General features: G+C 44.3%; 2 protein-coding genes across 3 annotated transcripts in view; both read right to left on the bottom strand.

The window, feature by feature from the left end:
- Positions 1–842: 842 nt before the first annotated feature.
- phox2a (paired like homeobox 2A) lies at positions 843–3,463 on the bottom strand (the record flags this gene model as incomplete). 2 transcript variants are annotated; one of them, XM_083984410.1, is made up of 3 exons in its annotated part: positions 843–1,337; positions 1,557–1,744; positions 3,241–3,463. In XM_083984410.1, the coding sequence occupies 3 exons, from the start codon at positions 3,461–3,463 to the stop codon at positions 843–845; spliced, it is 906 nt and encodes a 301-aa protein (XP_083840536.1). The 2 variants fall into 2 exon arrangements, with proteins under 2 accessions (XP_083840536.1, XP_083840535.1); XM_083984409.1 differs by having other exon boundaries at positions 1,521–1,744; positions 3,241–3,454.
- A 9,358-nt stretch (positions 3,464–12,821) lies between these two features.
- clpb (ClpB family mitochondrial disaggregase) overlaps positions 12,822–15,338 on the bottom strand; it is a 36,125-nt gene continuing 33,608 nt past the window's right edge. The window contains exons 15-16 of the mRNA XM_083984502.1: positions 15,150–15,254; positions 12,822–14,563 (exon numbers count right to left, since the gene is read on the bottom strand). Of these exons, the coding sequence (XP_083840628.1) occupies positions 14,366–14,563; positions 15,150–15,254 (303 nt within the window). The 3' untranslated portion in view covers positions 12,822–14,365. The remainder of the gene's footprint in view (positions 14,564–15,149; positions 15,255–15,338) is intronic.

Genomic DNA, 15,338 nt, shown 5'->3' with positions numbered 1-15,338 from the left:
TCGGCAAAGAGATTTAGGGGGACCCTGTTCCTCCTTGTGGGACTCTGTGTGTGTCAGGGGGCTTAGGGGAAGTTGTGCTTGAGGGTAAAAGTTTGTTTGTTTTGTTTTTTCAGCAGAGACTTGATGTTTAGATTTCTGCTTTAAACCCCATACCTTACCACCCCCCTCCCCTCCCCTCCACCATGCTCATCGGAGCGGCTGCTGTGGCTGTCCAAGTGCTTGACTGGGTGCGTTGTAATGCAGCGAGTGTGGGAATGTGAGTGGAAGAGTGCAAGAAAGACAGGACAGAAGGGAGAGAGTGTATGTGTGTGTGTGTGTGTGTGTGAAAGATGTGAGTCAAAGACATTTTGCATGAAGTCGGGCTGGACACACAATTATTGTTTTGACACGTGAAGGTTTTAGACAGGTAACAAGGGTTTAAGGGCCTGTACATGAAGAGTTTTACATTATTAAATAGAGCTGACAACACTGTGTCTTCTAGTTTCATCTGAGGAAGAGTGATCTCTGGTCGAACTGTATGAGCAGCTCTGATTTGAGTTGAAGTCGTTGCTGGAGAGAAACTGTCCATGTGCAGGTGGAGTTTCGCAGCTATAATGTGCACAGTTGCATAATATTTTTTGGTGACCAGACGTGTGAATGTATTGTCTTGAGCTCTGAATCACTTGGACAGGATAGTGTGGTTGAGGAGAACCAAGGGCCTCGCTGAACTACAGCTCAGCTGCTCACCAGTGAATTCAGCGTTTTAGTGGGGAAGTCCTGACTCTCTCATCAAAAGCTAGAAACTCCTCACCGTTCCAGTCGACCACATAATGTCTGTTTCTTTCTTTCTCTTCCTCTGTGCTTCAGAACAGGTTTGTCTTGATGGCCGGGTTGGGTTTTCTGTGGAAGGAGGACAGGACTCCAGCAAAAGGCCCGGTCATACTGTCCGCCGGCTGCCAGGCCTTCAGAATCTCCTGAGTCTGGGCGGCGGGCTGAGCCACGGCCGGGTTGGACGGCCCCAGGCTGGACCAGCTGGGCGGCTTCAGCCCCTGGAGGATGGGAGAGCTGGAGGTGTTGGTGTAGCCGCTGTTGGCAGGAGCCGGGCTGGGGCTCAGGCTGGCAGGGCTGCCCAGGTTTCCGTTGGCCGAGCCCGGCAGGGAGGCCGTGCTGTCGGGCGTGGGGCTGCAGGTGGATTCTTTGGACTCATCATCGTCTGATGAAGATCTGGGCTCTCCGGCCTTCTTCCCTCCGGAGCTGTTGCTGGTCGTGCTGCCCGTGTTGCCACCAGAGTTGTTGGCTTTGGCGTTGGCTGCACGCTCCTGTTTGCGAAACTTGGCACGCCTGTTCTGAAACCACACCTGGTGAACACAGACAGGTAGGAATTAACACTTGATGAAAGACAGATGCTAAGATACATAGAGATAAATAGTCTTAAACTGTGAAATTGCAGATCAATTGAATATCATATTCTATTTGCAGTGGTTGACAATGATTCAGGTGTGAAGCTTCTGAAATGTAAACGTTAACTAGTAAAGAAAAACCTGTAAGGCATGAGGACAAGAGCCTGCTCCTCTCACCTGCACCCTGGCCTCCGTCAGGTCTATCTTCAGAGCCAGCTCCTCCCGGGTGTAGATGTCAGGGTAGTGGGTCTCGGCGAAGACCCGCTCCAGCTCCTTTAGCTGGGAGCTGGTGAACGTGGTCCGGATGCGTCGCTGCTTCCGCTTCTCGTTCAGACCGGATGGATCCGAGAAAAACTTGTAAGGAACTGGAGAGAGAGAATTAGAAATATTTAGTGACCGAAAGACAAAATCTATTAGGGCTGATCGAGACTTAAACAGAGCAGAAGCTATGCGCAAACGCACGAAGGCCGTGCGTAAATGCAGCAGAAACTTAAGCTCACCTTGTTTGTTTTTTTGTCGTTGTTTTTTTTATTTTTATAGAAAATACTTATAAAGGAGGAAATATTTCACTGATTAATAAATGACAATCGGATGTTTTTAGTCGGCACGTGGCACAGTAGGCTGTTTGATGACTGGTAGAGGCGGATTAATTTCTGGATAACATTATCGTTTTCGGAGCCAAACAGAAGTGATATTGGAATAAAAAATATAATTGAAGCAATCGTGACGTGGTGAGAGACAGGCCTCATTTATACAGGGAAACTATGAAATCCAGTCATCGGACGGCTGCTCCACAAATCTGGTTAAATTTGACTGATTTCATTTTTATTTTCCTCAGCATGTCATTTGTTTCAAATGTTGATTCAGGGGATTTGACAGTCAAAATACCATGGAAATATAATTAATGATAGTTACTTTAACGTATTATCTTCAAATGTAATTAGTCTGTTTATTCAGCGAATTTATCAGTGACATTTTCTTTTGAACGCTGGACGTCGTGGTTTATGGGAATGTCAGAGAATAATAAAATAATAATTTAGTTTAAGTAGAAACCTGTTAAATCTAGACTAAACTCAAAAATGAAATTTGTTCAGCGTTTTCATTTAGGGTAAAACGGATAGCCTACTGAGCTTAAAAATCCAACATTGATTTTTATTTTTATTTTTTTTAATTTAAAAGATCAAGATGCTGTTATGGTTGTGAATAAAGATAAATTGCTCACGCACATAAAAACTGTTATAGATGTTACAGATTTACTGTTACAGATTTGTGAGTGTGTGTTTCGTTAAGAATCAATCGGCTGTCAAATTTGCATTTTTGTGGCCATATTTATTATAATTATTTAGGCTATTATTATTATTATTATTATTACTACTGCTATCATTATTATTAGGCTATTAATAGTTGTAGGCTAATCCCATTACACCGTACCATCTGATTTATTGCAGATTGAGTTATTTTGCGCGTTGAACCTTTAAAAATGTCCTTTGAGCTTTTTGACATCATTATTAAAAATAATAATATGAGTAAATAAAGCAATATACTGATTCAGCATTAAGTTGTCTCCTTCCGTAAATTAATTTTTGCAGTGATTTTTCTTAATTGGGAATTAAGTCAAATGGCCTGTAATAAAAATCCACGTATAACATTCTAGGCCTTGCATTGGCTAGATGATTGGATCACATAAAGTAGAGTTGACAATTCAACATTTTCTTTCGGAGCTCAAACCAGATGAGGTAGTGGAGCTTGTGACATTTTCTCTCCTTGTTTTTTTCCTTAACATTATGACCAAGATTTCCCTCATCTGTGACCTTTAGATACATAGACCTTCAGAATGATTTTGTTGTTGTTTTTTATTTACCTGAGGAGTAAGGCGTGGGCTGGTGCTCCCTCAGGGCTCCCAGGGTGCAGCTGGCCGTGCTGAGCGGGGTGCAGCCCGGGTTGGAGAAGGGCCCGCTGCGGATCGGGTTGTACTGGAATGAGCTGGCCTGGCTGCAGGAGCTGAAGTCCGCGTAGGCCGACGCTTCCATGGCCGCCATGCAGGAGTCATAGGAGTTCAGGTAGGAGTAATCCATCTTATACATGGAGGTCAGCCGGTGCAAACACCGGTCTGCAAACACGAAGAGGAGGTGAACTCTGACTCAGAGCGTCTTCAGTTGTTTTCTCTGCGCAGATAGCGGGGATGATGTTCAGAACAGTGGAGGATGTGCAGAGTGGCTCTGTCTCTCCAGTATGTCCACGGACTCTGGGATGGTCTCTCCAAAACTCCTGTCAGCTCTCAGCTTTTACGCGGCTGTTTTTTTGTTTGTTTTGTTTTTCGTTTTTCACGGAAAATAATCCAGACGTTTTCTCTGTTCTCTCTACAGTTTCACTCTGCTCCTTCACTTTCTCCTGTTGTTTTTTCTCTCTGTGTCCGTGTCTCCCTTCTCTTCTTCGTCTCTTCCCTGGACTGCAGTTCGCTCTGCGCTCGCGCTCCGTTTGACAGCGCGCTGCGGCTCGCGCACTGTTTATAATAAACTTGGCAGAGCGCGAGACAATAGCGAGGCGGTGGTCTAGTTTCCATGACAATGCCACCAGTGAGTGAGCGTGGACACGGACAGCCCCCCACCCCCCACCACCCCCTCCTCCTCCAGCCCCACAGCTCACTTCACCCGCCCACGCGCTCAAGAGCCTCGCGAGCTCGCAGGTGTCAGCAGAGTGAAATAATCAGTGTAAAACAAAACAAAAACCTAACGACTCCTTCATTTAAAGCAGCTGCTCCCGTCTCTAATGGCGAGTCCAGGCTTCGTTTCCAGCCCAAACACTACTAAAACAAAGTGCCACCGTTACATACACGTTATATTTATGTAAACAAACTGTTCTTTAGGAGACTAATCAGAACATAATCTGTGTAACTAACAGCCTTTTCCGAATGTTTTCTAGCATTTAGCTACTCTAGTCTTTCAATTAGACTATGCTAGATCTCCTTTGTGCCAGCATTATAAACAAATGTTGATATGCCATCTTTTCATTTCAGACAACTTGAGCTGCCGGACTGTGTACGTTTAAGATGAACAACATAAATGCAGCGTTACCGGTAAAATATCTGAAAGCAGGTCTATATGAGGGGTTACAATAAGTTTGTGCCGGGTTTGAGAAGTGAAGAAGTGAGAAGTGTCCGATATTGGACGCATCTGGCAAACAGACTATTGGGACAGTCTTTAATGTGTAGTTATTTTGTCTTAGATTCAAGACCAAACTACATGTTTTAACTTTTATCATTGGGATCATTGCTGCATTTTTTTTATTTTTAGCAGGTGCAGGTTGAGTCTCACATACTCTACTGCTCCATCACCGGTCAATACTGTTTCAGTGCCCCTCAAACGGCTCGTGGAAACAAGTGCAGCTCAACCACAGAAGTCCTTATGAGGGGGAAAACGTCCAGATGTGACGGTGATTGCTGAGATTAAAAGCTTTGATTTGATTCCGATCACTTTTACGGAGATGTCACCAGAGTGCGCGTCAGTTTGATGTATAGGACTAGAGAGAGAAGCGGCTGCAGAGACAACTGGAGCAACCACGACAGGCTAACCATAAACGCATTGACGCTTCATAAATTGGTTTAAGTTTATTGTTCGGTGTCATACAATGTGATAAGTCATATCCCACACGGCCCCCATCGCACGCACTCGCGCGCGCGAAGGGCTTCAGACCGACAGGCAGGCGCGCGCTCCGTGCTGCTTCAAAATGTGGTGCAGTCTAAAAACATTTCAGAGTCTCCTCGTGAAATTAACAGGCTTTTTATTAGTGGATAAATTTCACCAAATAATATAATCCACCGACCAAAATTACGTTGTGCATGACGCACGCGAGAAATTAATTAAGTTTGGCTCGTGAGCGCGCGTGCGTAAAATGCATAATAGAGCTCAAAGTGCGCTCTTATCTCTCTGCTCGACCAGAGGCTGCAGATGCTCCTTAATGACATTAACTAACCCCACTCGTGCGCGCATGCGTGCATTTTCTGCGCCGTACTCACTTAAACTACAAATGAGTGTTAATGATAAGATTTGTTCAAGGTGTTTATTGTGTGGTTGGTGAGAGTTGGTGGGTGTTTGAGGCGGGGCGGCACGCGGTTCATCTTGTGCTGATGCTGGTTTATTTTGTCTGGTTTAACATTTCTGTCTCCCTCGCTGCTGCGGCCGAGGGACACGACAGATCTGAATTCACGAGAACCAACACAGTCCCAGCCCTCGGTCTGAGTCTAAAGATACAACAGAACATTTACAGTGCACTTTATGCGTCTGTGTCAGTATGGCGAGTCTAGGTCTTTATAGCTGTTAGCTGTGGTAACTTCAGCTTTACTGTGGCCCATTTCTTTATGGTTATTATTGCATATATTGAATATACTATAAATTATTAATGGTAATTATTTGCTCAAACTTACTGCTATAATTGGAAACGTCCTTTCACATATTAATACAAAGATCTTGTGACTTTGTTTCACTTGCCTCCCCGGAGATACTGAGCTCCTTTTACTGGAGTGTCATAATGCATCGTGGATCACAGGTCTGTGCTGGTGTTACATCACACTTTCGATGCTTTAAGCCAGTGCACATTAGGCTTTATAGATGCTGCACGGCATAAAATAGTGTAAGCAGAAAATACCGCAGACTCTATTGTTAGGCTACTTGTTGCATCATTTACGTATACAAGTGCCCCGCAAGACGAATTTATAAGACAATAAAGATGTCATTGCAGCACATTTATTGGACGGGAACACACATCTTGTGAAATCATGCTGCAAACAGAAATGTTTCTGTCCTGAACCCCACTAATAAAACATGGCTCAAAAACACACTGCTATGCCACACAACCGACTAAAAAGAAAAAAAAAATCAATTAGTATATGATCATGAACGCGTTTTATTCTTTAAGATCATTAAAATAAATAGGCCTATACATTTTATAGATGCAATGCCTGGTGGTTTCGGCTCCCAGACTCAGACTGCACGTCTGTTGTCTGTTCCCGTCCCGTCTGGAGGGTTCAGAGGTGAGTTTACCAAGAAACTTAAACTGTTTCAAAGTTAAACTCTCCATGCCGGTTCTTCCTCTCGAAAAAGAGCATCCAGGAGCGACCCTAGCTGTCCCGCTTTAAAGCATTTAAACATTTAATCCCTTCAAAGAGGGGACCGGTCTCTTCCAGGCCACTAATCCGCCCTATAGTGCTCCAGCGCAGGGGGAGACCTCTCCTCCGCGGAGGCTTTAACTTTGGACTTTTACATTCATGGGGCGATTTGACGGAAACAGAGCTTTGGCATTCATGACGTCTGAGTCAACAGAGGGGGACACAATGGTCCCCTAGAGGCTCCTGAGGGCGCCCGAGAGAGGGACCCCGACTATATAGGGGATTATGGGCCCATGGAGGACTGGGCCATTAGGGAAAGTCTTATGCTGTCCGTTTCTGGTGAGAGTTATGATTGAGTTAACATTAAAGGACCAATACACCTTTTCAGCGATTGTTTTGTGTCCTTGATCAAAAAGCCTTATAGGCAGAGGCAGCATCCACTAGGAAGTCATTAGGCTTTAATGGCAGGCGACCGAAACTGAAAGAGTCCAGCGATTAAGACCATAAAGCAATTACCCACAAGGCCCTGAATGGGAGTAATGAGGGAAACATACGGTATGGGCCATAGGCCTACCGCAGCGGTGATGAGGAATAATTAGGAAGACAACAAATCAGTTTTAGTAAACAGAGAGTACTTTCTGTTAGCAGGCTTTATGGGGGTGCCAGGGTGTAAGGCCTGGATTGGGGACTAAATGTAGATATGTTATATAGGCTATGTATTATTCCAAATGTTTGGACCTCATATTCAGATCCCGTTCAGCGTTCCGAGTTTTATTTCTAACATGCTGAGTCACGATAAATCCTAATTAAATTCCTTTCATTTGCTCCCTCTCTGCTCGCATATCTCCTTCCAGTGTAATTGTTTGCGATGCTCCTCCAGCTCTTAGACCCAGTTCGGCCTTAATGAAGCAGGCAGCAGGAGAAAGTCAGGCCGGTGGAGCAGGCTGGGCTCTATGATGGATGGCTGGATGGTCTTGATGGAGAGATGGAGAGGTATATGGATAGAGACAGGGGATAAGGGATGAGTAAAGGATGGGACAACCGCTACACTGGTTTGAAAGAATAGCCACGCGGGAGGCCCAGCCCGGTATCTGTCCCGTGACACGCGGTGGTGGTCTGAAGCTGTCAGTCAGACAGAGAGCCTGCCAGCTCCATCCATCATGGAGAGACTCAAAGAAAAACACGTCCCAAATGTCCCAAAGCCGCTTTTCGTGCTTCGGACTCGGGCAACTATTGATTCTCTGGTGTGGATATAGTAAAGTAGTAGCTATAGTCTTTGTGGATCTTTGTAAAACACACAGTTTAATGCACATATAACATGCGGAGATCACACCATAGTTGACTGGAGTCAGTGACACTGATCCAGATCATATACACCTAACTGATTTTAATCTGCTGATGTTTAGCAGGTGAAACAGACAGAATGAGCTCAAAGCTTTGGATGAGATTTTAGTGTGGACTGTAACATTTATCATTTCACCATCCAGCGCTCGATTCCCTGCATAACATTTCAATCAATGTGATATTTATGTGACAATTAATGTGAAATCAATTGCAGTAATTTCAACAGCTTTATGTGTTTTAATTGTCTTCAAGAATAGAGTGACTTGAGTTTTTAATATGTAAAAATCCATTTGAATGTAGATTATACAGTCATTTTTTTTATTTGTATAACACGACCCTTATATTTTTGTAATATATGAATTAATAGGCCAGATGATGTGTCAAAATTACTCGCTCAATTTGGGCATGTGTGTTTTGTCTGAATTTGATGGGGCATAATGTTGTTGTGAATATGGATTTATTATAGACCACTCAGGATAGATAGGATATGGATGGCAACAGTAGAAACATCTGTGTTCTTTATCATCTTGTTTAGGAGTCGCTGACTCTGCTTTAATTGCAATTTTTGCGTATTTTATTTTGGAGCAAAATGTGCAGTGGCTGATTGAATCTTGATTGATCTGGTCGGGTTCTCCTTGTATCATCATAACATCTCCGGTTTTACTATCTGTCCATAATTTACCGTGGTCGTTAGATGGAATATTTAATCTCCTATCAGCATTATTAATATTAATCACAGTCCCTGTCTTGATATTTAAGAGTATAATTTAATGGGACCACTGGGGCCTGTAGGCTCCTCTGCTCCTCTGAGTGCAGGCCTCGGTGTGATCACACACAGCTCTCAACCTGCAGTGTCACTGAAATGTGTCGTGTCATCGCCCCTCTGAAGATGCTCTTCCTTCGCAGGTGGATTCGATTGCGCATAAAATAAAATCAGAAATCACGGATCCCGCCGTTAACGTCAGGCCCCGCGTCTTTGCAGCAGCAGCAGAGGCTGCTGGTGGCGCGCATTTGATTTGCCCGGTGATGGATGAGAGAGGGCGCAGGAAGGAGGGGATGGTGGCGGTGGGCTTTGGGCTGGAAGGGAAGGAAGGAGGAGAGGGAGGGGGGTCCCGTCGGTGCCTCCGTCCCCGCATTTCAATCCCCAATTACCGGAATGTGCCGTGACGCTGCGGCTCGAGACGACGGCGCGCATTTAACCGGGTTAGAGACGAGAGCAGCAGCACTCAGTGTGTTGTGTATGTGAGACTTCAGACAGGTAGTGATGATACACAAGATCCAAATCTGGATCCTGACTGAGCCTGGTGTCCAACACACAGGAGGAAAATACACAGTTATTTCAAGTATAGTAACTTAGTTGCATAACGTAACGTTTTGTATTAAAGAGGAGTTGTATCTGGGCCTGTTGAAGCCAGAAACAACCTGCACAAAGATGGACATGCCAGAAACCAGCAGAACATTGGGGGGCAATGCCTTACAAAATATTGCTTTCTCTTTTATTTTATATTCCCACTTTTGATTAACAATGTAAATAAACATTTGAGGCAAACTGTTGATAGCAATGTTCAGATATATTGCATCATCCCTTGCACCTGTAATATGCCAATAAATCCATAAATCATAAAAACATTTTTTAAACAAAACTAAATAATGCGAGAATTAAATGAGACAAAATAACAAGTGCAGCACAAAGACTGAAATATGGTGCATTCGTTGTAACCCATCAGATTACACTCAGACTAATTGAAGTCCACTTCTAACATCAGTTCAACACGCACTCATCAGCCAGAACATGACGCAGAGCAGCTGCGGGTATTCACATGCTGCGTATACATCTCTCCACTGCGGCACCAGACCTGTATTATCCTAATGGATAACGGCATGTTACTTAAAAAAGAAGCTTTTTAGGATAAAAACCAGGTCCCGGGAGACCACAGTACACACACATACACACACACACACACACTCATGCACACCACAGCTGGAGCAGCGAGGGATGGCCGCGCGCAGGAGAGCTTCTCCAAACACGCTAATTAGATCTGGAGCTCTGGCCCCGCGCTCTGAAAGCAGCCCAGCGGCGGGGCGCGCGGAGCTGTGGAAAGTTAATTGAATTAAATTTCCTCTAAACTAATTAGGCTGCAATCTGCCACGCGAGCTGTCCCTGAGCAAGGTTCGAATTAGGCGGAATGGATTTGTTCCTTTTCTTTAAAAGAAAAGGAGGACAGACTGGTGTGTTTTTTGGTGGGGTCCTTTATTTGTCTTTTATGCTAATTCTCCATCCGCGGGGGGGGGGGGGGGTGTTACCATCCGGTTGGCCAGAACCAGAACCGAGCCACCAGTTAGTCCAGGCGTTAACACAGGTGGAGGTCAAGAGTCTGATTTTTAACAAACACATCAACCCAAAATAAAAGCCCGGAGTGCGGGCTGGTAACAGTGTTTCTCCATGAATGAGGAGCATCTTCACTCCGGGCTGAGTGGACTGAGGTAATGGAGGTGAAATCGATCGCTTTCCTGGGGGAGCACAATGAGAGAGAGAGGAGAGGGGTGGGGGGCGGTGAGAGTAGTGCAGAGGGACACGGATGAAAATCCCCCGTTAAGAGCAGGGACAGATATGATAATGGGAGAGCCTCTAGTAGTCGTTCATCATTCAGCACCTCCACCTGGCTGCTGCTGCACCTCACAGAGCTGCTGCTGCTGCTGCTGCCTCAGCTGCACGGTGGCAGCACCCAAATCAAACTCCTTCACCAGCAGCTTCTCCTCCAAAGAACAGATTAGTTTTCAGCACCAAGTAGAGCCACAGCCTGATCTCACACATAACTCAGCTCTGTCAGTGCCACAGTGTGCAACTGGGGCCCAGACCCCCGCCCCCAGGAGCACTGCATGGTCATTTAAGAAACAATTCTTGTGCATTTTATGGGCTTGCTGGACAACAGACAGTAGAGATTTGGTTCATTACAGTTTGTTTGGAGAATTTGCACCTCTAAAGTGAACCAGGTTGTGCGTTATTATTTCATGTTGTGGCCTTGTGTTGCACACTGCTTTGGGTTTTAGTCCAAATGGGTTCATAGTGTCTGTAATAAAATAGTTGAAAAAGGTTCTTACAGTATATACAGGACATGGGTAGAAAAAGGTTTAGCAGTACCTTGACATGCTTCGATGGAAGAAGACGGAAGTATCCGATCGAAACATGTCAAGGTACTGCTAAAACTTTTTCCACCCATGTCTTCTTTGGGTTTTGTGCTAATTTAGTGCAGATTCTGAAAAAAGGAAGTAAACAGAGTGATGATGGCGATAGCAGTGGTTGGTGTTTGGGTCTGTGTAGTTTAACGAAACTGCATTGTGCTTGATGGCAACTTGATGTGTTGGACCAGGCTCCTCCTGTGTGTGGGCACCTCCTCTGACAGAAATGAGTGAAACACATTGTTTATGTATCTTATTTATCTACATGCACGACTGCTGCGACGTGGATGTCGGTGTTGGTCCACTGGGCAGCTCCACTTACCTTCAAGGGAGCTTTCAGGGCAAAGAGGGATGGACGCAGATGGACAGACAAGAGGAGGAAGAAGGAGGAAGGGCTAGGAGAGAAAGGTGGAGGATTGAGAAAGAGAGGGAGGGGGGGGGGGCAGTGGGTGAGTGAGCAAAATGTAGTGAGATAGAGGGAGAGGGAGGTTAGGACGATGGAGGACCAGGTTTCTGTTTCTCCATAATCTAATCAGAGAAATGGCAGCAGTCAGAAATAGCCTGACGGACAGACTAAGAGCCTCTTCTCTTTCTCCTCCTCCTCTTATTCTTGTCTTCTTCCTCGGGGAGGGTAAATGGATACACACACACACACACACACACACACACACACATAGACACACACGCCAGCTTGACTTCCTAAAACCATAAAGTGTAGATGTGTTTGAGGATTATAGAGATGGGAAAAGCCTTGAGGTATCACAGCAAAAACCTCATACTGTCCAGATGCGACCGTTTCTAGAGTCCCACGTCAGTGCTGCTGATTCCTCTGTGGCTAAACGGAGAGGGTGAAATGTCTGTTTATGAAAATAGCCGGGCACATGTAAACGTAAATCTTAGTTCCCATCAGCTTCAAAACATGCAGGTGGATGCTTCATGTGTGCGACACTTTGTTTACAATTCATACAAGCACAGTGGGTGGCAGCAGAGTTTGCATAAGATTGCTAATAGCAGCCATTCCTATGGATTTCCATTATTAAAACTATAGTAGCTATCATAAAAAAATTCTTATTGATTTGTCTGTAAACCTTTTAATTAATTTCTTCGACAAACAATGAGAATAAAATGTCAGAATGTATGTAAAAGAATAAATTCAACTGACAATTCTCACATAAAAGAGGCAGGAACCTGCAAATATTTGGTGTTTTTGGTGTTTCTCTTGAAACTTGAATTTATGACCAATTTTTCTGTCATCCAACTAATCAATTAATTGACCGATTGTTTCAACCTCAAAGCTGTGTTGTATCATGAAAGTGGTGGTGCTGCTGCTGCAGGGGATGCTTTCTAAACACTGCAGAGACACTTCCTCCTCACAGGAGACAGCAGTGAATGCAGCAGAGTGTGAGTGTTGTTGGGGGGTCCAGGCGGAGCACAGTGAGAGTGAATGCGTCTTTTTCCTACATGCTAATTCCTCCCTATAGGGAAGACATTCCTTCATGGTGTGTGTGTGTGTGTGTGACATGCTTTCTACATTTCTGTGGCATTTAACGTGCTGCATTTACACCCAGTGTCCGACACAGACCCCCCCCTCGCCGCCACACACACACTCAGAGAGCCAGATTCCAGGCAAATTCCTCTGTCATGTTGTTTCACAAGGTGGACAAGCGTTATTGTTGCAGAAGTCCCACCCAGGCACCGCTCTCTCTCTCTGTCTCAGTCTCACACACGCACACCCACCCATCCATCCATCAGGAGTGTCACTGCAACACAAACAGAACACAAAAAACAGGAATTCCCCTTTTTGTTGTGATGATTTTATTTACACGGACGAGTTTGAGATACAAGAATGAGAAATGTTTGGCGCCTTGTAAACACGCTGTTCCAACATTAATGACACAACACTTTGATTATTTAATTCTCTACGACTCTAGATTTCATCTTTATGTCACACAAGAGACATACTGTACAGCACCAGAGCACGCTGCCAGGACAGACGACACGTCTCTACATTAACATGCATCAACAGAAAACAATTCACCAGGCAGTTACATTATCTGTAACTCAAAGTGACTGCTGCACATATATTTACTGGAGATTTCTCCACTAACACATTCATTACTGAAATGAACTGAACAGGTTGTTTCTACTTATATTTATCAGTGTGGCTCCGTTGGTGAGGGAAGTGTAATGTACATTAAAGTGACAACACAGGCAACAATATGAGGCAAACTATCTTTGGTCAGTCATGTTTACTTTTCCTTCACACTAAATGGAGAAAATAGCTCAGTCATTTTTGAATTAAATCAGTAGTTTTACTATTAAAGTTCATTTTCTGACTTAATCTTCCTCCATTCTTCATCTCTGCTTCCATACAACAGCTTTAACAGGCCCCTGAACTACTTCATGCTTTCACCATCATAGCACTACCCACTGCTTTTAACTTAACTTACATATAATAGCTTAAATAAATATTCTTATTTTCAGTCCTCTCTTTGATGAGGTGGCCATTAAGCTTTTACTACTGAGTGGATCAACAGTCCACTTCTACCAACACAATGCAGCAAAGCTTTCATTTCAGCCAGTGCAAAGGCTTCGATCCACTAATGGTGACATGTCTGACTCCCAGCCGTGGCGGTGTGGCTGGTATTGTGAGTCTCTGTGTGTGTGTGTGTGTGTGTCATCAATGGCAAATTGTGGTCCTAAAGACACGGGGATGACCAAAGTTTCGAGGACTTTGGCAGGTGATTACGTCTGGACAGAAACTAGTTGAGATCAGAATTAAGGCTGAGTTCAAAGACAGGTGTGGTCCGATCTGTGAGTACTCAGTACTCAGGTAATAACATACTGTAGTAGTAACAACTGAGTTGTATTGTTATAATGTAGGAGTGAGTGCTGTTCACTCTGGGGTTAGAGCACCAATATCTGTTCTGATCAAATGAAGGTCAGCAGCTGCACAGACACAGAGACCTCTGTGCTGCTTCAATGGCCCCAGTCTGTGTTTGGGTTTCTATCTATTGAGTCTGTGCACAACTTCTAATATCAGCTCCAACTGCTCTGAAGGTCTGTTGTGATAATAATAATGATAATAAGAGTACATTGTTGGCAGACACTGCACTGCACGCTGTGTGTGGTCAGGTTGGCATGAGATTACTGCATGTGTGTACTGAAACAGAGAGGCAGTGATGTTGTGTTTATCAGAGGTACTTTTATTGGTAACATCCATCAGGGACCATCCATCCTCCTGACACTGAATAATGATGATGATGAAGCAGATGATGCTGTGTGATGAAGTGTAGATGTGTGCATAAATATATTTGTATCTGTATAGATCCTTTGTGTGTCTGTGTTGTGTTGGTTGTTAGTGTTCAGGGCTGAGTGGAGGGCGGATGTCCAGTGTTCTTGGTGAGCTGTCCTCTCCTACCACCTCCAGGCGCAGGCTGAGCGATCTCCGCTCCTCCTGGCCCTCCGATTGGACGGACAGACGGAGGGTGCAGCCTTTTGGCAGCAGCTCCTGCTCGTACGCCGCAGCTAACTGGTTGACAACCCGCCGCTCCACCTGCGGGATCAGACATGAGGCAGAGTTTAGTTTCTCAAGTTAATTCCAATTTTGGTTAGTAAATAAATTAACTATAGTTGCTTTTCACCCATGCTGTTGGCTGATACTGAAAATATTCTATGATGATTTGAGTTTGTTCCATGATCAATAACCAAATATCTACTCCTCTCCAGAGATATCAGTTTTTTTGTGCAAAATACTAAAATACGCTGATGATTCTTTGCACTACACCAATGGCTTTTCATAGTTTGGCCATCATTATTACCAGTTATATAATTGTTCACTGGTGAGTTGTCGGGACCTAGTAGTGTATCTAACAAGGCAACCACAGGTTTTACACAAACCTGGTGTCACTGTTGTTGAAGTTAAAATTCAAGAAAACATTTTATTTATTGACTAAACTGTCTTAAATATCTTTTTGAACTTTTTAAAAGATGCTCTCAGTGTAAAAAGTGCAAAAAGCTTGAAATAATAGATGAAAATACATAAATATATTTAAATGCCTTTAGGACAGACAAATAATATCAGGCCTTTTAGGTCATCCACCCTGGTGCAGCAGTGTGTGTGTGTTACAGTATGTGCATACCTCATGTTTAATGGAGCGTGCTCCATAATGCATGTTATACCCTCCTGCCAACAGGTCCAGCACGGGACGATCCCACTGAAGAGTGATGTCATGGCGCTGCTTAGCCTAATGGGAAAAAAATAGAGAAAGAAGAGAAAAAAGAGACGAGAGTGAGACCTTCAAATGACACAAGTATTATAATCCAGCCAG

Source organism: Trachurus trachurus (genome assembly GCF_905171665.1).
Source record: "Trachurus trachurus genome assembly, chromosome: 13".
NCBI lineage: Eukaryota > Metazoa > Chordata > Actinopteri > Carangiformes > Carangidae > Trachurus > Trachurus trachurus.
The sequence above is the reverse complement of the archived record's forward strand: the minus strand, read 5'-3'. Positions and strand labels throughout refer to the sequence as shown.